Below are 21,958 nucleotides of genomic sequence, written 5' to 3'. Positions count from 1 at the left end.
GCGGTCGAAAATGGCGTACACGACGCACCAAAAACCGTTACATGTAACGTTTTTGTGTGCGTCGCGGCCGCCAAGACACGACGCATCCGTCGCACGACGGATGCGACGTGTGGCAATGCGTCGCTAATGTAAGTCAATAGAGAAAAAACGCATCCTGCGGGCAACTTTGCAGGATGCGTTTTTTCGCCAAAACGACGCATTGTGACATGCGTCGCACAACGCTAGTGTGAAAGTAGCCTAAGTGGAGCAGGGAACACCCAAAGACACAGAGTCAGGAGTGACACACACACACACACTCAAGAACCTAATGCTTGTAATATGAACACATATCCACAAAACAGTTTTTTATGCTCAAAGCATCTGAAGAAAAAAAATCTGAAAAAAATGGATATCTGCCAGAAGCAGAGATGAGCAGGCAAACCCCTGTTTATATAAGATATAAGCTGATGCAGCAGAATTTGTACTTTTAACAAGTCCAGAGAAGAGGGGTTTTATATATTTAAAGCAGATGAAGAGTTTGTCGCAGGTCTGAGCCCGGAAGCAAATGTGGATTGTAGAAACAAAAAAAAATCTGATGAGATAATTCCAGCAGAGAGATCTGGTTGATGAGACAAACGCCAAAAAACGGCCACCACACAGTTTACAGAGTTGTTTACGTTCGGCGACTGCAGGACCTGCAAACCACTGATATTGATGGGTTACTCTAAGTAGTGGACAACCCCTTTAAAATCTGAATGACCCTATTGAAGGAAAGAAGCAAAACTACCAGAATGTTTTTTTTTTACGTTTCCGCGTACCTCTTTATTTATGAACTTTTTGAACTTTTTCTTTAAATAAGAAATACAAACTATATAAAAAAAAACATATTAAAAACAAATAACAATTTGATTCATAATAGAAATGATTTGCCTTCTTATCCATTCAATTTTACAGACTTCTACTGGGTGTTTATGCTCCACCCGCGAAATGTATCCACCGCTGAAAAAAAAAAAATTAACTCTTTAATTAGTTTTTAATTTTGTATTAACTTTTCCCTGAGTAGACACTATTTCAATTTCCATTTCTCCAGCCATGCCCACAGATGTGCAACACACAAAAAAGCTGCCTTGTGTTGTATGGGTCTGGTGGGCTGCAATACTGGACATAGCCTGTGGACAAAAATGGCACTATTTTTTTTCAAAATCCAATAGACGCTTGTTTTTTAAACTTGTTCGACTCCTTTCATTTGACTTGTTTTCCATTCTAAATTGTATGCGGTGAATAATACCAAATTTCCAAATGAGGATACACATATGATAACACCTTTGTATGAACTGCAAGGAACATCAATCTCTGAAGAAACAACCACTGACCTAATAATTTCCAGGCTGACTGACTCATATAAGACCAAACCATTCTAGGTGTTCCTTAAGGACGATTTACACTGCAACCTTATCGTGATCACCTCCTCCTAAGAACTCTCTTTTCATGATACTCTCGTAGTCTGAAAAGGCTGATAATCTCCCGAGGCACAAGCAAAGCGCTAGTTCATTGGGTGAAATGATTTCTTGGAGTGCAAAAAAGATCATTGCTGTTGGCAGCACATCATACCATGTAAACAGTACTCGCAGTGACGAGAACAGTGGCAACCTATTACAGATTGTTCACCCGGGTCTCCCTATTGGTAAAGATCTACTAATTCGTAGTCATTTAGCGGCGCAATCAGTAGATCTCATTTTGGCTGAACCTGTTGATATCGACGAGTTCAGCCGACTGTCTAATGTGTATGGGGGAGCTGGCCAACTGATGGTCAGGAGAGATGTTGATCGTGCATGACTGATTTCGGACTGATGATCTCCCGGAGATAAACCCGCCGGTTGATGTGTTAGTTGGTGGCTTTTTTTTTTTTATAGAGAACACAGGAGCATTCAGCCAAGTGAGCAGAGTCAGCTTAGATGGCTGTCGGCTGCACGATTGGCCGAAGCATTTTTTGGCCAACAACCATCTAATGTGTATGGCCAGCCTTAGGGTCTTTTGGCCACATTAGAGCAGTACTCTTGAATACATCCTCATTATCAATGGTAGGGTTTGTCAAAATGAATAATGAGCCAAAAAGTTGAGCAAAGGATCATGACCAGTTTCCACCTTTTTACTACCCAAGCACATGATCTAAAATTCCACTGCAAGGCAATACATGGAGGTACATACAGAGCATAACCAGGACTAAAATGCTTTCTACTGCATTGTGTGTAGAAGTTTAGGCCCATCCTAGGCGCCAGCTTTTGGACACAACTACTTTTACATCCCAAAACCAACACCCTGGCTGAATGTTAATATCTGCTTGCTGCTATCAAGGTATTTAAAGGCTTGAAGCTGTGTCTAGCACTGTACTTTAAATTTCCTCATCTTTATTCTCAAGGAAAAATGGTTATGGTGAGCTTCTAACTCTGGAGGACTAAGCATGTCCGTGTGTCACAAAGACAGTCCAATAATATTAATGGGAACTCGGTGTCATGTTTCATTCCTCCAGTGGTGGTGCTGCAGGGAAATCTATCCCTCAACAGATTACAGGGGATCACCTGGGATCTCAGCAGCAAGACTGTCATGATTCTACCCCTCAAAGTGTCTGCCATGCAGTTACTGATGGCTCAGCCATCCAATCTGGTTCATGAATGTACTGAAGCTGTCAGTACTTTGATTGACAGCTCAGCATCCAGGCTGGTAAGCTGTCTGTGTGTTGATTGACAGCTCCGCCATCCAATCTGAGACTGGGAGGTGCTGTCTGTCTCCAGGTGTTCATTGTTCCAGGTGATTGCTCTGCTACTTAGCTGGGATGTTAATCCCAGACCTCTGCCAGACATACAGAACATTCAGCTACATCTCTATGTGCCTTGTGTTTTGATTGTTGATCTTTCATTGCCTGACCTTGGATCTCATTCTGACCATCCGTCTGTTTAACCCCATTGTTTTGATTCTCTATCTTCCTGGTATTTTGATCTTAGACCGATACCTGACTACACCTTTGTCTCTTCCCTCTGTTTAGGACGTACCCTTCTGGCTTTTGACCTCTGACTCCTTGACTATCCCAACTCACAGCTTGTCCGTGAGAAAAGACTCGGCGTCACAAAGACAGCCTGTGATCCACTTATCATCAGGGGAACCTTCTAGCTAAAAGTGTACAAGGAGGACATAAAGGAAACCTACTTGAGAGGTTTCCACTTCCAGAAGACGAACAAGATATAGTTTTTTAGATTCTAACAAAGGAACAAGACCCAAGTCTCTTCTATCCAGCTTACTTTCTTCTTTATATAAGGAGTCATAGCTTGTCTACTTGTAAAGGCAGGATTTACTGTACCTGTAGAACTGTCTATATACAAGTGCATCAAATATGGCACGGTTATGTCATGTAAAAAATGTGTATGTATATATACCAAGTGATAACTACAGGTTCGGCAGCATTGGAGACCATAAATGGCAGTTGACTTGTTTTCAAATGTCACATCACGGTGGTAGGTGGATAACGAGCTATTAAAATTATTGCGTTGGGTCCAAAAAAAAGTTCCAAGCTGGGTGTCTACATGGCCGATATATGTGTTGATTTACAATCCACAGTCCTGTACTTCAAAACTGATACCACATGATTTACGAGGATCTATTCTTCAAGCGTGGTGGTTCCTGTTTTTGCTGGGCTTTGGGTAGGCGGTTAATCACGACCTCTTTATACAGCATGATGGTGGACCATCATTCATGCTCCGTGTGAAAAAAGAGTCTTTGCCGTTTTCAGACCTCTAATCCAAGAGGATCCAAGTAGTTGACCCTCAGGCCTCCAACTTTATGTTCAGGTACAGAGGAGTGAAGGGTGAAGACAAGTGTTAACCACAGGTCATTCTGACTAAAGTATGTTTAAGAAAGTCCAGTACCAGGTTGTTTCCTTAACCTATGTCCTCCAGTACGTGATCTCAGCTGCACTGACAAGATCGTACCACCATGTTTGATAGTTTTTCCACCTTTGGTGTTCGGCCAACATAGTAGAGAATAGGGAGAGGATCCAAGACTTCTGGCACGCAGCATGGGGAGATGGAAGCTCCTGGATTGTTCTGGTTATAGAGGGATAGGACCTGTAACATTCGGAGAGTCAGTGTCAATACAAGGTGCAATGTGATTATATATTCTCCAGGTCTCAAAGCCCCTGACATAAAAATATAGTAAACAAACACTAAATATAAAGATAAATGTTAAAATTAACATGTGTTACATGATCCTGAGATAGAAATCCTGCACTGAACACAGGGGTAAATCTCCTCCTGATCAGTTTTTTCTTTGGCTGGTGGTCAGCTAAAAATCACCCTTCATAGCAAAGGAGGCAGAGCTTGATGATATTGAGTCTACTGCCGACAGGAAAATGAGGGGACGATCCTGCTGCAGCCAGTTGTCCTTCAGCCACATACACCACAGTAATGAGGAGGACAGGAGATGGTTCAGCTACTGAGACACACAAAGATATATTTACCTGTTTCTCAGTTTTAATTGTTACATGAAACAAAATAGGATTAAAGTAAAGTAGATGAAAGGGAACCTGTCCGGTAATTCTTGCTCCCTAAACCGCAGGCTGTTGGTTTGGGCAGCATGAGTCGCCTGACAGGTTCCTTTTTTTCTGTTTCTTTCTGCTTTAATCAATACCTGTGATATTTTACTACTTACTCTGCTGTACTGCTTGTCCATGCTCCAGATAAACGGGCAGTTCCCCAGGCAATAATTAGCTTCATAGCCTTTAGGTTCATGAATCCACTTCCATCCAAGGTCCTTACGGAAGTTAATGAAGAGGGGTTTTACACAGCAGTTTTTTCCAGTATTCCTACAAATTAGACATACTAGGTTAGATCAATAAAATCTCGCATCATCTCACGACTGCTCCGCAACGTTTCACAATGTGAGTCAATACACAAGTCCTCCTCTTCTAACTGGCTTAATCGACAGGCAGGATTCAGCGAGCGCGCTGTTATCGGGGAGGGTGAAGGACGCTATTTCACAGGATTCACTGACATCTATCAAACCATTGTATTACACAGGTTTTGAAAACCAGGACAGGAAAGAACGACAGCAGTTATTTCAGATTTTATATCTCAGACTGGAGGTGAGCCCACTACTACTATCCCGATTATACGGCCTCAGTCCTTACTACGAAAGTGGCTTCCTCCCATCTTTCCTAGCCAAATTCCTCTTCAAACTGCACCTATATGCGTCAGCTGATAGCCACCATGTCTGGTAGAACAAAGGTAAGGGGACCCTCAATTTCAATTCCTGAAAGAGGTAGGGGGGGTATATATGCTATAAATACGTATGGAAGGAAAATCCCTTTAAATTGTAAAGACAGAGGACTTATTATACTGACGTGCGGCAGTATTCCTCGTCCACTCCTCGCTTTCTTCGACTGCTGCTTCCTTCCTCAACCCGTCCCTTTGGAGTGTATGTAATTAGAAGAAAAGGTATATATTTCTGATCTTGGCTGAGTAGTTTCATGTCGCCCCGTGTGTCTGAAAAAGCTGGAATAAAAGAAGAGGATGGCATTTATATTTTGGAAAGGAGATAACACATCTATTTATCCATGTGTATTATATGGAGAAAAGTATTAAGACACATGTCGTAATCATTGAATTCATTTTTTTCATTCAGTCCCATTGCCCCTCTGTGATGTACATCTGGCCCCTCACCCCTAATATATAACATATGGCGCTCTTTCCCCCAGTGTATATCATCTAGTCCCTTGCCTCCGATTTATCACATCTGGCCCCCTCCCACCTCAATATATAACATTTGGCTCCCCTGGTATATAACATCCAGGTCCTCTCTCCTGGTATATAACATTAGGCCCCTTAGTGTATATCAACTAGTCCCTCGGCCCCTCAGTCCCGGTATATATCATTCAGCCCCTCACCCTGTGGTATATCATCCAGGCCCCATCATGCCGTCTGCCTTTACTACCATGTGACGGAATGGCCGTTGGTGCAGAGCTCATTGATACCAGCGTGGTCCTGTAATAGGCGACACCAGGGTAACAAGTCCGGTGATGACACTTCTTCCTCCTGAATCTTCCCCCATCCCCTGTGTGATATTACTGAGAAACTCAGCCATAAAGTGGAGACTCCGTAACGTTACAGAATGTGGGGGGGGGGTTGCGAGTGCTGAGGAGCAGAGGGCAGAAAATTCACCACCACTCTGCTGACCCCATAACTGCGTATTCCAGACCTCCTCTGGTATTAACTGGTATCAGCAGAAACACTGCATCCCCTGTCAGGAGCTTCAGGGCCCAGCAGATACATGCAGCCGTACATCACCAAGCACAATGCCAAATGTCAGATGGTGTTGAGATAATTTGGTGGAAGAACATGACCGGTTGCTCAGAGCCCCGACCTCAGCCCCATACAAAATCTTTGGGATGACCTAAAAAGGAGATTGTGATCCCGGCCTCCCCCCAACATTAGTGTCTGACCTCACAAATGCTCTTCTGGATAAATGGAAAAAAAATTCCCTCAAAATCCTCCAAAATCAGGTAAAAATCTGTCCCAGAAGAGCTTGTGTAGCTATAATGTGTCAGTGTTCCAATACTTTTATCCACATGGGATATTTATCTAATATCTATCAATCTATTTTACATTTGTGTTTCTATGCATCCTGTACTTACTCCGTATCTGCACTTGCATCTTATTTTCCTGGCTACTACAGGAACACGGCTCTTGCAATGTGAAGCTTTCATTCTCATCTAGAAAGCAGAGCAGGGAGACTTCAGACATTTTCATTGTTAGGACTCATTAGAAAGAGATATTGAAAAAATGTTCTGTCTAAGAGACCACGTAAGCATTTCTGTGATATCTGTGACCATGACTCTAGGATATGAGAGCAACATAGGCATGGGAAAACCAATAGTAAAATCTAATGCAATCCCCACCCCTGCTTAAATCTGCAGTGAAAATGTGTGTTTTGTTCCTTCTTGATGGTGAGTAAAGTGAGCCAGAAAGTATGCACCAAGCTCCGGGTGACTCGTTCACAATTCTTTTGAGTGGTGAAAGTATGGTAGTAACTGGTTCAAATAAGCATAATATATGGATGGGATCAGAGGTACATTTAGAACTTCACATAACACCAGGACCTTTATCAGGGCGATACTGTTACACTCAGTAGGTGAGGTGCACTCTTTAACCCAAGGTCTGGGTGGGCACACGGGCCACGGGTGTCAGTGCAGCAGGTGGGTGTTTCCCTTGGGAAATGGGTAGTAGGGTAGAAGCCGCAGGCAGACGGGAGATATCCAGGAGACCGCAAACAGGCAGCAGAGTTACTGGAAGCCACAGGCAGAGGAGATGTCCCGGAGACCACGGATAGGCCACTGGAATTTTGGAAACCATAGGCATACATGAGACATGCAGGAGACCACGGACAGACAGCTGGGATGCTGGAAACCATAGTCATGCAGGAGATGTCCAGGAGAAACCAATAGGCAGCTGGGATGCTGCAACCCATAAATAGACAGAAGATATTCAGGAGACCACGAATAGGCAGCGGGAATTCTGAAAACTGTAGGCAAGCAGGAGACATCCAGGGAGCCACAGACAGGCAGCTGGGATGTTGGAAACTGAAGGCAGGAGTCGCCTTATAGACCACAGACAGCCAGCAGAGCAGGTCAAGGTGTTCCAACAAACTCAAAGTCATAGTAGCACTGAAGTCTTAATACCAAGACACAGATGTGCAAAGCCCGATGTGGAGCACCACAGAGTTTAGTGGCCCGGGGTGAGGGAAGCAAAGCACAGATCCGGGACAGGTGTGTAACAATTTCTTTAAGGGACTCAGTCCCAAAATCCCAAAAAGGGATTTATTTTTTTCCTGCCTCACTTTTTGTATCCTTAGGGACCTGCACAATGTCCCTTGTAAGAAAAAGATTGTGTCAAAACAAGTGAGCCCAAGGTGCCTTGGTCATTTTCACAGGTAATAAGGAAATATCCCTTTGACTACTACTACACGAAAGTCAAAACATGTTGCAGACATATAAAATTTAAATAAATTGGTCATCACTCACATGGTCGGGTCAGCCACCATTTTACTGTGTCGGTGACATCAAAGGACAGCCACTCCCCCGACCTTCCTGGAAAGACAAACCTACTGTGCAGGTATCGAGAGGTTGTGTTGCTTTCTACCTGTGTGAGAAATAAATTACATCTCTTAAAGGGAACCTGTCACCTCTTTTGGCCGCTTTAAGATGCGGCCACTGCCTTTCAGGGCTTATCTACAGCATTCTATAATACTGTAGATAAGCCCCCGATTTGACCTGACAGATAAGAAAAATAAGTTTTATTATACTCACCAGGGGGGGGGGGGGGGCGGTCCGGTCCCATGGGTGTCACAGGTTCGGCGCCTCCCATCTTCTTGCAACACCGCCCTCCTGCTTGCTTCATCGCTCTCTGACATCGCGCATCTGCACAGGCGTACTTCTCTGCCTTGTTGAGGGCAGAGCAAAGTACTGCAGTGCGCAGGCACTCTGACCTTTCCCGGCGCCTGCGCACTGCAGTGTTTTGCTCTGCCCTGAACAGGGCAGATAAGTACACCTGCACAGGAGCGCAATGGCTGGGAGTGCCGATGCAAGCAGGAGGACGGCGTCGGAAAAGGATGGGAGGCGTCGGACCCAGATCTGCGACACCCATCCGACCGGACCTCCCCCTTCCGGTGAGTATAATAAAACCTATTTTTCTTATCTTGCAGGTTGGACCGGGGGCTTATCTACAGCATTATAGAATGCTGTAGATAAGCCCTGAAAGGCAGTGGCCGCATCTTATAGCGGCCAAAAGAGGTGACAGGTTCCCTTTAAGTGTGTAACAAAACTAATGAAGTCAGAAATGTTTCTCAGCAGTTTGCACAACAGAACATAGTAGCGTTTTAAACATCATTTATGAGGTTGCATTTCTTCAAAGCCTTAGAGCATAGAAGTAATCCCCCAAAAAGTGAAAGCTCTAGGTATTAACGTGGGAAAAATATCCAATCTGTGGACTGTGGTACATCCCAACTTGGCAATGAGGAATGACAAAAGGGACAAAACAAGGCAGGAGCACATTTATACCTATTAAACTGCATTCTCTAATGAAGAACATGAAGCTTGGGAGCAGAAAATCACAAAGGGTGATCCCAGATCAGATTACAGCTATGTATTGAAGTCTATGGGGTTTGAGGAGGAGCAGCAGAAGTGTTTATCTCTTATCAGTGCTGGATTGACAAGTACACTGTTCAGTGATGCTGTCTAATGTCCTACATGCTGCAGCACATGTGCTACAGAAGAGCAGGAATCCCTCATGACTGTATGCATAAAATGGAGAATATCATGGTAAATAGTTTCCACTCACTACCTCAGAGACAACTGAAATTTAGAGATAGAGCCTGCAGAGTGTGAAACTGGTGAAAAATGTAGGATACAAGTCATATAATGGCCAGAAATATTGTTATTCCTCATGTACACATATGTGACAGCTTATTCAGTTACCTTTAATGGCAGTTAAGCTTTAAAGTAAAAGACAGACCCACCATGTTGATACACTGGAAAAGGATGTGGGTAAGGCCATAAAAAAATGTATGGCAACGATAATGCTTGTCAACTCCGGCTTACCCTGTACAGCTCCAGTCTGGTCTCGTCTTGGGCAAACAAATTTGTATTTTCTTTCCGAAACATGCGCAGTTCTGCATTGTGTAGAAAGTTTTGTCTCTCCACAGTCTCCCGAGCAAGAGACGCATTGAAGGTAAAGACATATTCACTTTTCTTACTTGCTTTTTCGCTTATCTCATCTGAATAGAAAATAAATCCAGACATTAATAGTGACTAATCAAGTGGCAGATATCACAACTTTTTAAAAGCTTGTTACTCTGAGCTCTAAAGTTTTGCATGTAAATCTACATAGTAATGCAGCAAAAAAGGGGAAGCCTATCGTCAGGGATCATTATTAGATAACGTTTTTGGGAGCTGGAATGTCATCTACTTTCAAAGTTTAGGTGGGCTTCCTGCCCTTACACATGCATGCTCCTTACACATGCATGCTCCTTTCAGCCAAGTGTGCATGTGTTCTGCATGGGAAGACTGGGGTTAGCTGCTGTCAAGACTGCCCAAAGTCGGTTTATCTTCCTTAGAACAAAAGGATTCAACTATTGTTATTGTATTACATTGACAGCACACCACAGAAAAAATTTAATATTTTCCCAAGCGAGCATCCAGATGACTGGCTGTCAAAGAATTACATGCTGTTTCAGTACACCAGAGTGGGAGCCTCTCTTTTATGGGGACCCTCCTTTCTGGCTCATAGAGGGGGTTCCAAACCTTGACACCTGGCTAGACAAGAACTCAAACAGTTATAGGAGTCAGACTCCATGACTCTGATAAGACAACCTCAACTTGCCTGAAGAGAGGAAGTCCAATAATTCAAGAACTTTTTTTTCTATTTCAACCTTTTTTTTTTTAGTTCTAATTCTTCCTCTTAACACACAACAAACCAAGTAACAGAACAGCAACGAAGAGGTTAAGAAGGTGGTTTACTGAATCCTAGAGGTTTCCCCAAGCTCAGAAGATCTGCATTCACCTCCATCCTGTTCAATTCAACTTGGAAAAAGAAAAGGTTGATTCAACGAGGTTGCTTCTTATTTTCCATCCTTGATTAGTCAGGATGTAAGTGCACCTCCAAGCTAATGAAGGCTGAGGACTTCGGTAAATTTGAGCATCATCCACCTAGCCTCTCGTATATGCATTCAAGGGAAACCTTTGTATGGTAGTTAAAGGCAATGTTAGAGTAAAATCTCTAAATTGCAAACAATACAGAAACTTCACTTCCATAAGATCTACCCTGACAAGAATAAGAGAAAAATTTAGAACAGAAAGATGCCCATATGTGGTGTGACTTGTCAACTGATCCAACAATTGGACAAGAAGTGGAGGTGCTCCTTTCTCACATGGAGAATCTTGCAAGATTGGAGTGGACCAAGAATTCAATTTGCACCTGTAAATGATAGTATTATTAATCAGATGAATTGTAATGCAATAGTGATAGTAGTAATATGTACCTTTGGAGTTCAGTTTGCTTAATAACCACCCTACCATCTCTAGTAGTGCTTGTAGAAAATTGTAGCTGCACGGACTTGTTTTGGGTCCTCTCATTCAAACTTAAAAAACTGTACATGTTTAATAGAATCATGCTCCATTTTTGCATTGTAGCTTTTTTAACAAAGGTCGGAGATGGCTGGTGGTTAACATACTCACAAAGAGATTATTGATCTCTGTGGAGCCAAGAAGAATCAGTTCTCATGTGTTGAATTGGCTCTATGTTTTCTCCATAGGCCTCATTCTTGTATATCACTTATCTGCCCATAATCTCAATTTGTCAGCAGTGTCCACCTCCTTTGACACCCTGACAAAGAACAGAAAATGGAGGAGTAGATGTCCAGAGGATCAAGCCTTGAGGGTTTTTTTTTATCCTGTTGGTGCCTGGAGTCTAGAAACCTCATATACAATATGTGTGTGTTTCAGATACATTTTACTCCCGGCACACAGATGTTCGAAAAACTCTGCATCCAATAAGATAATAATCAGATGCAACCAAATATCACTGACCTTACAACTGCAGCGCAAAACCTCATTATGTTTGATTTTACAGGACACCTCTCGATATAAAAAACATAACTCCGATATGTTCTTCCTGTTTTACCCATGTAGTGAAGACTTAGCTTTCATGCAGTAAGGTAGTTCCAGAGGTCCTTGCAGCTGATGTGCCGTAGACCCTACTTGTACCCAGCTGACATGAAGGTGAATCTCCTGGAAGGGTAGATGAAGACTTCGGAAGCTGCTGCCTGACCGAATCACATTATAACATACAGCTTTTGCCTCTCCTTCACTGGAACCAAAAGTGGCCATTAAGAGTGTCCCTTGCTTCGAAGAACTCACTTGGTCCCTACATTACACAGACAGCACATAGATTTTAGTGGGTATGCATACAGAGATTTACCATTTACTAGGGGGTTTTCTCATTGATTACAGCTGATCACCAGGAAGGGGACCACTCTAGCAAAAATTATTGTGGGGAACCCCTTTAGGCACCTTGGCTTGTTATCATACCACTGTCTTATTTCTGGGGAAATTCTCACTTCTTTTAAAAATAAGTGTGGAAACAATAATCCCTATTGAAGCATAACTGCTTTTTCAAAAGGTCTGATGTGTCAGCAGTTTTTATTCATGTGAACCAAGTGCTGATATAACCACCACTGATCACTCAGGGAGGCAGGGTTTTCTCTTGACTGTCTCAATAAGAAGGTCATAGGCTGTTTGCAAATAATCCCACCCCCGAGGAGATCAACTTTCAGCTGAGCACCTTTGTTTCAGAGTTGACACATCAAAAGTTTTTTTTGAAAGTGCAGTTACTCTTTTGATTACTTTGCACAGTGAGGTGTTACAGCTAATCTTGGTTACTGTGTGCCCTGGGTGAAGCCATGATGAATTTTGATCCACGAAATTCTCATACTTTATCCTACAAATACAGTTATTACTGTTTGTAACAAGACAAGCTTAGTCAATTCATGAATTTAGTAAAAATACAAAATATTGCTTAAGACTTTAATGCATTCTACAAATATCCCTTAGCTCTTGGGTTTTAGATTTATTGTTACTGGAAAATGTTTTACCTGGAAATGTCCATAAATTTACTATTTGCACAAAAATATCCCTCTTTTTCCATGTTGTGTAATTCCCTTTTAAGGTACTAAAGAAGTAAAAGTATATCACATTTTTTATGACAGTGTTTAGTATCCGTTTTATGATCAATATGTACAGCAAAGGCTCGGGGGGGTAAGAAACTCCCAAAAAATACTTATATAAGGGGTTTAGAGGTAGTAAGTTGCCCCTGAATCTAAGACACCAGTATTAACGGTATAGTAAGTGGGGGCCCTGCTACAAAATATGCATCGGGGCCCAAAAGTTTCAAGTTCCTCCAATCAAGTCTTTTTAAAAAATGTTGACACCTTCGGAAAATAAAATTTACTCCGTGATCTGATCATATATAGGACTGAAGTCGTGCAGAAGAGATGTCGCCATTAGAGGCCTGCTCCACACGTGTGTTCCAGATCCAGACGGGCTCATGTTTCAGGTGTGCATCAGACGGCAGCTCCCGTGTGTTTATAATCAGGGCGGTTTGGGAAGTCTCTGTAACAATCGCTTCATAGTCTAAAGCCCTATGGGATACAGGGCATGGGGGCTCAGACAGACAGTCAAATAAATAGTTTACTATTCCCAGGTCTCTCCTTGAACAAGCGATTGAAAGCACTTTGCTACACAACTGCTTGGCTGGCTGATTTTCCTCTAAATCAAGTTCCACCGATTATAGAGTTCCCTGACGCAAACGTCCGTAGTGTAAAAATAATCTGCTGAGTGATTGACTCATGGCTTCAGTAGCCACACCGTACACTGGAAGATACTGTGGATTGTCATATCTGCATTAAATGCATTCCTCACCATATTCCTAGAGGGAAAATTCAGGGCAGAACAGACCATTTCATTCCTATTTTAGTTTTTTCCCATTATACAGAGCAAAAAAAAAAAAATCAGACTTTTTTTTTTCTAAAAATTGCTTATATTGACATTGCTTTTCTTCCAGAATTTTGTAAGGATTGATGGGAATATCACTGATGAGTGATCCTCCATTGGGGCATCTCCCTCTATCACCTGGCCCTTACTCATCGGACCCTATTAAGGGCATATATAAACACAAAATAAGCTATTGTTGAAATAATTTTTTTTGTTTTTTAAGTTTGTCAAAGTTTTATTTCCATATCACAATTTATATTAAGAATAAAAAATCTTGCACTTTTTACATAATCCCCTGGAGTTTTTTAAGACTCTAACTCTCTGTTGTTCCTGGAAATGCACGTGTACATTAGCAGCAATGAACAGACTCTGCCCTTATTTTATTGATGCATCAAATGAGCGTGTGCAAAGGTCATTATGAAGGGAGGGGAAGCAGGGTCAGCTTCTACCAACTTTGGTTATTTGTGAATCCTATGTTCTCAGCTGCATATAGTGGTGTGACAGATAGTCATTGTAATCCTGCCTCTGATGATAAGGAGCCTGATGAAAACTTCCTGAAAGGAAAGGAGTCCATAATAGTCCCAGTGGCCAGTGCAAAAATTGCTAAATTTATTTTGGCTGCCTTCTTTGCAGAAATAGCGCCACGTCCTTCCAATGGCTGTGTCTGATATTGCATTTCGACTCCAGTGTTATTTTAAGAAATGGAAACAGCTGGAAGTGTGATGAAACAATAACCAATAATCAAGTGTTCTATACCCCAGAGCTCTAGCATCAACGATTAGGTGACCACCACCCCCGCCAATGGTCTTTTGCTGCAACCAATCACTGCTCTCAGCAATGGTCTAAACTCATTTGGACGCCACCCATTCTCTATACTTTAGTGTAGCGAAAAAACACAGAGAACGAAGGAAAAACTGCTAGCGAACCCGCTTCAGGAAAACAACTGCTAACACTTTTCAAAAGCAGTTTTGCATCCAAAAGGTGCAGTGCGCACACAGCCTTAGGCTTCTTTTACACTTCCCGTGTTTTTTGCAGCCCATTTTTGCAGGCCGTATTGCTGTGATTTTTGTGGTTTCGCCAAAAACGGGCTGCAAAAAACCTTCTCGGATCGCCGTTTTTTCCTGTTTTAACAAATGGATGGGAAAAAATATGGTGTTCTGCAAATATGGGGTACCGCAAAAACAAGCTACCGTTGTTTTTGCGGCACCATTGAAACCTATTGCAGCCGTGTCCGTAAGCCGTGAAAAATATCGAGCAAGCTCAATATCTTTTCACGGCCGTAAATACGGTCCTCACGGCCATACGGCGCTCCGATGAATTTTTGCGGCACGTTTTTGTGGCCCTATAGAAATCTATTGAGACCGCAAAACCGGCCTGCAAAAACACGGCAGGTATAAAAGAACCCTTATAGAGGAATTTTATATTTTAGAGGGTAAAAAAATTCAGAATTTTGTAAAACATTGGTTTGTGTTGCCATTTTTATTTTTCTGTCAATAGCATGTGTGATTTTTTTTACTTTTTTTAATTATTTTTAGCAATTGTACCTCATTTTGGGGTACATATTACATTTTGATCACTTATTACTGCATCATTTTGGGGAAAGGGGGTGGCTAAAAAATGACCCAATTCTGGCTTTTCATTGTTTTTTTTTTTTTCATTTTAAGGTGCAATGAATGGGATAAATAACACTATTTTTTTTAGTTTGACCAATTACGTCCACGACAATGCCAAATACACAATAATTTTTTTTATTATTCTTTTACATTTTGCTATTTACATTCAGGAAAAAGGGGGGATGAATTAAACTTAAACCTATTGTTTTTTGTTTTTGCAATTTTAACAGTCCTTTTAAAGGGACTCAACCTGAGTGCATCGCACATGGACATGTGTGGCACTTTTTTTGGCACCTGTAAAGAGAAACTGTCAACAATTTTGCAGATCCTGCAAAACTTTTCTTTTCCTGAAACTTGTTGACTATATTAGCATTGCTTTTCCTAACAACTGGTAATCTGAACCATCAGCCCTCCGCTCCGGTTTCGGTTGCAGTTTCCTGGTTGAACATTGCAACCTTCAAGTGTTGACAGACTCCCTGGTATTTGTAAGGATGCAGAAGTTTGGGGGAGATTACGGTCTTAGTAGTGGTTTCTTTAGTATGCAGCCTTATAAGATATTTTATCGAGCATGACAATTTGGCTAAAGACCAAATGGTGCCCTCCATCGCTACCTTTGTGCCCTTGTCCGTTGATCACAAATTAGAATGCATCATCTTAGTTGTACTTAGAGCTCTTCCTTCCACATATTTGAAAGCACGGGGCTTTATCTATTTCTTCAAGAAGAGAAGGCATGGTGGATCACTCATTACATGCTGGGATCATACATGTAAATGACACTAGGTCTGCCTTGTGTTTGGCAGAAGGATTTTTTCTTGTACTTCATAATTTTCCCAAACATCAAAATTGTAAGAGATAAACAGTACCTAAAGTATGTTCCTGAGATAAAGACATAGAATTGTGAGATGTACCTTGAGAATGTGCAAAAAATCTGTCAAACAGGTTGGTGGCTCCTTCTCCCGTTACCAACACAGATCTGATCTGTCGAGGCATGGTCACCAAAAGACCTGTAAAGATGTCCTATGGTTTCTGCACCAACATCTTCTACATTGTGTGGTGTCTCCATGGTTCAAACTTTATAGTACATCCCACAGAAGCATACTTATAGCAGCATAGGTCACCCATTGACCCCAATGTTACAACATTGTTATTAAGTGGTTTATAGGATGCCACTGTAAGCTATTACAAAAAAAGGGGCATACCTCTATATACCAGCTCAGTGATAACTAAAAAAGATACTATATTGGCCTCTGTCAGGTGAATAGGACCTCGTGGACATGTTTGGAATATACTGTGCGGTATATCAAAAGCTTTCCTTTTCTCATGCAAAATGGACACTCCGGAAGTACTTCCACAAGAATATCAGGACCCAATTTTTCCCAGCAGAACATTGTCCAGGAATCACCCTGCGCCTGCTAGATTGTCTTTTCCTATAGTGGTGTCATCACTTCCTCAAGTGACGCACATGTCCTCAGTCATCCAAATGATGTAAAAGAAAATGTGAATTACTAATAGTCCACCTTTTCATTTGCTCCATGGTACAGTTTTGATTCTCATGTGTCCACTATAGGCACTTTTGTCAGTAAACAGGATTGAAAGTATGACGGTCAGCAACTACACAACCCCATGCAAAGCAAACTGCAATGCTCTGTGATCTGACTCCTTTCTTTCATAGTCAGCGGTAACTTTTTCAGTAATTTGTGCTACAGTCATTTAATTGCCTGGGGCAAGATAAACCTCGCAACACCTGCTGTATACTTGAAACACCCAACAAGACCTGGCAAATACCTGAAACACCCAATATGACCTGTTTTATACCTGGAATGCCCATCAAGACCTGCCATATACCTGAAACACCCAATATGACCTGCTATATATGCCTGAAACACCCAACAAGCCCTGCCATATACCTGAAACACCCAATATGACCTGTTATATAACTGGAACGCCCAACAAGACCTGCCATACACCCATCAACAATTCCGTATATCGGGGACACTCCACAAGACCAGCCATATACGCGGAACACCCAAAAAGACCTGATGCATACCAGGAACAGTCTATAAGACCTTCCATATACCTGAAACACTCAACAAGACCTGCCGTATACCTGGAACACCCTACAAGACCTACCATATCCTTAGAACATCCAACAAGACCTGCCATATACCTGGAACACCCAACAAGACCTGCCAATCAGCAAACAAGTAGCCTATCAGCGCTCGTTAAATAGCCTGTTGACACTATTCCCATGGTGCAATGATCAGTAACAATAGATTGTTCAGTGCACATGGGCACCATTGTTCTCGGCAGCCCAAAACCGGTTTACACAAGAGGATGTGCTGCAGAGAACAATTATCTTTTGTGGAAATCTGATAATTTCTCTGACGAATGAGCGTTTTACTCCTTCTTTCAGTGATTGGCAGCTTCTTTAGACAGCAAGATTAGCATGAGATGTGTTGTCCAATCGAGCAGTGTAAATGGACCTATAGTCCAGTAGTTTTAATTTTATGGCTGATCAGTGTATAGATAATAGATAGTAAATAAATTAGGCTATGGCCATAAAGAAGTTTAGTGATCCATGTGGTACCATTTTCCTCAGTGTATAGTACCATTACTACAGTAAGTGCGAGTTTTTCAACATTGTAAGAGGTTGGCCTTTGAAAAATTAATAAAGGATTTTTTTTCAGTTGTTCCTATAGATCACTGGTTAACATCCACTACATATCTTTAGACCACTGAGTATATGGATAGTGTTGCTGTAACGTATCATCCATTACTCCAGAATATGCTTCATATCACACAATGACTCAAATGTCTGACTGAGAACTAGTAATACTCTACACACGACGTGACATGTAACATGGCTCAATGACGACAGTGTCGACGGAGCATTTCCTGGTCATGTGCCAAAATAGGGGAAGAGGAAGAGAACATAAGGAGAAAGGCCTAAAACTTAGAATGAGGAAATACTTAAAGAGAATGGGATAAAGACCAAGAATAATAGGGGAAATCCGAAGGGGAAACAAGGAACAGAAAATGAAATTAAGAAGAAGGTGAAGATGAGGGTGATTACAGAAGAAAGAATGAGAGAGAATCAAGATAAAGGTACGTAGATAGTGGCATCCAAATGAATAGAAATCAATGTAAAGAATGATGGAACAGAAAGTAGAAAAGAGATCCGAGACCGGTCTAGGAAGAGAATATGGAAGGTGGGACGAAGATGTCGAAAATAACTTACAGGAAAGAATACAAAAAATAAGAGAAGTTACATAGAAAAGGGTACAATAAGAAAAGAAAGGTGGATGCAACAATATGCTAAATAAGGGTAAGAAGAAGAGATGAAGAAATTAAAAACCATAGTGACTGACAGAGACAGAAATAATGGAACAGATCACAATGATGAGAAATGAAGAGAAATATGTTGTTGGATAATTGAGGTAATTGGATGAGAAAAAAAAAATGGATAACAGATGATGGAATTACACAAGAAGACGGCCTTGAAGACGTACGTAGCATGAAAGGGACGTAAGTAAGGAAAGCGTTAAATACTAAGAAGAACACAGAAATGAATAAGATGATGGGATGAGAAGGGGAATCTAAAAAAAAAAAATAAGTAGATTGCTATGAAAGTGGGCCTCATATTAAAGATCAAAATAGCCCCTAACTAAACTGCTGATTATTGTCATCTAGGACAGAAGGACCTGGTCTATTTTTCCCTACATGTTTTTCCCTTCTGCCCATTATAACCCCCCTGTTTACAAATAATGCAGTTTTTCTTCAAAGGGAAGACCACAATTGGGTCAAGCTTGGGTTGGGAGCAATCTTTCCTTTGACAACTACGAGGACTTCTATGGCCTATGGTAGAAGGACGAGCAAAAGGACAAAGCAAATAAGTACAATAATAAATGAAAGATCTCTCAAGAAAATTATATAGTTAGCATGTGTTAAAAGATACTAGATGTTGGAAAGTTGAGAAGAAAGATTCAAAACTAAAGAAGTGGATGTAAGAATTAGAAGAAAATCTAAAAAAAGAGACTGTGACACTAAGTAAAGAATGACCAAGTAACCACGAGGTTATAATTTTAAATATGAACATGGAGCAAGTACCCCCATAGAGACATGGCATGTACCCCCTGAGGAACAATTATTATTGGTCATAAACCTCCATGGAGATGGTAGAGAATGGTACAAGAGGAATACGGATGAGGCAGAAGGTAAAAAACAAAGAAATTAGACAGAGAACATGATCATGAATGGTGGGACCCTGATGATGACTGATGAAAGCTGAAGTGTAAGTTATCGGAATGTTGAACTATTACCAAAAATGAGAGAAGTAGAGGGAATACTTTAAAAGTGATGAAAGGAGGGTTCAAAGTCAAAAGAAAGAACTCGGTCGTTGGGTCTTCAGAACATCAGTGATATCAAAGTAATGATACGAAATACAGCATAAAATACTCTTGGATCAAGAGGAAGGGAAGACATGAGGGAATTAAGTTAGAAAAAAAGACTACAAGGACATGGAAATATGATGGAACAAAAGGACAAAAATATCAACAAGGTCAATGCTAATAATTAGGAGTGACAACAGAGAAGAGGAGAGAGAAACCCTGGAGAACGTGGACAGATATTGTTGACAGCAAGAGGAATGGTAATAGGGAGTAATGGAGTTGCAGAAAAGGTAAACAGAGAGGTTGGAGACAGAGAAGATGATAGATATGACAGCAAATTAGAGCACAGTACACACTATGACAAAGAGAAAATGAGCAGGATGAGTGAGGGAGTGAAGAGGGGATGGCAGGAGATAAGAAAAGGTGCAGGGTCACAGATTGGGAGGGTGATAAAGGCTGTACTGAGAGGAAGGGGAGATGATGTGGAAGTAGTGACAGGACATGCAGGAAGAGACGCAATGTGCTTACAATTTGCCTTATTAACCCTTTTATCTGTACGCTGCAAAAGCAGATAAAAGTAGCACATGGCAAAGTTTAAAAAAAAAAAAATTTTTTGCAAGAGGAATCTTGCAAATTTTTGGATTTAAGGTGCTCTACTAGGTTCTTCTTGTATAGTATCTATCTCCTTTTATTGTATTTACACGATTTAATAACACAGCATATACCTGAGTATTAATACGGTAGGTGAAAGAAGTAAAATGGAAAAGAGAATCTGTAAAAATGTACACAATAGAGTGGTCTTATCAAAACCAATGGGTTTAATTGGTCTCCTACTGTATCCTCACCCATCCCTTGTAGACCGTGAGCCCTCGTGGGCAGGGTCCTCTCTCCTTCTGTACCAGTCGGTGACTTGTATTGTTTAAGATTACTGTACTTGTTTTAATTATGTATACTCCTTTTCACATATGAAGTGCCATGGAATATATGGCGCTATAATAATAATAATTGGTGGCATATCAATAGGACAGAATATTAATGTCCGATCGTTGGGGGTCATAGGTCTCTAAGATGAACTGACAGTGATGCTGGATAAGCATCTTTCGACTTTGTCTCCTGTTAGCTGATCTTGAATTCCTCTCTCATGGGGTCATCTGATGAGATGAAGTGCCAAAGCAACTTCATTATCAGAATTTCTTAAGACCCATGTAGAAGCAAGTGACAGTCTGTGTATAACAGAAGATAATTGGTAGGGTTTAGCTTACCTGGATAGAACATGTCAATCCTCTTCACCTGTTCAGAGTAATATCCCTCTACAAAAGGATTCTCTTTTTCAGTTTTTTCTTTAATTGCCTCTATAGTACTATTATAAAGAGAGATGATCTCGTCTGGGATGGACATCTGCTCGCTCTCTAACTCTGGAGGTTCTGTAAGCATTAATTTACTAAGAATCTGTCCTCTGATGGCTTCAATCCTCCTCTTCTTCACCTCTTCAATGTCCACCGCCTTGCACGTTGACATCGACATGGCCACCTGGAAAAGATCTAGCAACAAAAGCATCAAGTGGATTTTCATGTTTTTGGTTTCGAACGGAGTTCTTGTTGACTGCAAACGTTCAGGATTTCCGTATGCTCTCCCAAGTCCTTCCAACTCTTCTCCAGCTGGATCAAACTATATGAAAGTTCTGTTCAAGCTCTCTCGGATCATTACCTAAATACTCCTAAATTATCCATAAAGACAAGTCCAAGTTCAGAGACGAGCTGATGTTGTCCTACAACTGGTGGACCACAACATAACTTGAGAGCCAAAATAAAAAGTTTCAAAAGAACGTCGTGACCGGCTTCACATCTGAAGGAGTGGAAGTTTTGTTAAGATGTTCTGTCAAGGGTCAATGTTGATGGTGAGTCGAGTTCTGAGAAGTCTGAGTTGTGCCTTGCAGTTGCTCGCTATACAATTTGACGGCCTTGTCTCTCAGCTTGCTAGAACATGCTTCTCCCGTCCCCCCTCTCTCTTTCCTCCTGTGTGTGCAGTAACAGGCAGAGGTTTTTTTTTATTGCTTTTTCTGTAACTTCAGGCTCCACCCAGGATATGATGGTACTTTTAAGTTTGACACACAGAGTAGTTTAAGGAACTGCTGCTGAGTCCTGGGGGGTGGTGGTGAGGGTTAGAGATGAAATCTGATAATGGTTTATTAGAAAACAGTCAAAGCATATGGTACTCATACTTGGAATATACTGTTTCACAAAATCGCTGGGTTCTAAGAGAGAGGGGGCAGTTTGACAGACGGAAAAGTGTCTCAAATGATAAGGAATTAATTACGACATATTGGAAGATGTGCAGGAGACTGGTGCATGACGTTTAACAGACAGATGGATTATTAGAGGGATATA

General features: G+C 41.4%; 1 protein-coding gene across 1 annotated transcript; it reads right to left on the bottom strand.

Moving 5' to 3' along the window:
- Positions 1-981: 981 nt before the first annotated feature.
- On the bottom strand, positions 982-21,612 carry TGFB1 (transforming growth factor beta 1). The gene is made up of 7 exons (XM_073549147.1): positions 20,834-21,612; positions 9,623-9,798; positions 8,048-8,165; positions 6,662-6,739; positions 5,372-5,522; positions 4,681-4,834; positions 982-4,097 (listed from the first exon to the last, which is right to left on the bottom strand). The coding sequence occupies exons 1-7, from the start codon at positions 21,141-21,143 to the stop codon at positions 3,939-3,941; spliced, it is 1,146 nt and encodes a 381-aa protein (XP_073405248.1). The 5' UTR covers positions 21,144-21,612; the 3' UTR covers positions 982-3,938.
- Between the last annotated feature and the right edge of the window lie 346 nt (positions 21,613-21,958).

This window comes from Dendrobates tinctorius, unplaced genomic scaffold (genome assembly GCF_039654945.1).
Source record: "Dendrobates tinctorius isolate UK_male_01 unplaced genomic scaffold, ASM3965494v1 ptg000158l, whole genome shotgun sequence".
NCBI lineage: Eukaryota > Metazoa > Chordata > Amphibia > Anura > Dendrobatidae > Dendrobates > Dendrobates tinctorius.
This window is presented reverse-complemented; position numbering and strand designations above follow the sequence as displayed.

Bases quoted from the DNA above. Each gene is read 5' to 3' on its own strand.
- TGFB1 (XM_073549147.1), bottom strand. From the start codon at position 21,143: ATGAAAATCCACTTGATGCTTTTGTTGCTAGATCTTTTCCAGGTGGCC. The intron at 9,799-20,833 runs GTAAGCTAAACC...TTTTCTATTCAG, and splicing joins GATTGACATGTTCTATCCAG to ATGAGATAAGCGAAAAAGCA. The intron at 4,835-5,371 runs GTCAGTATAATA...TCTAATTTGTAG, and splicing joins GACGAGGAATACTGCCGCAC to GAATACTGGAAAAAACTGCT.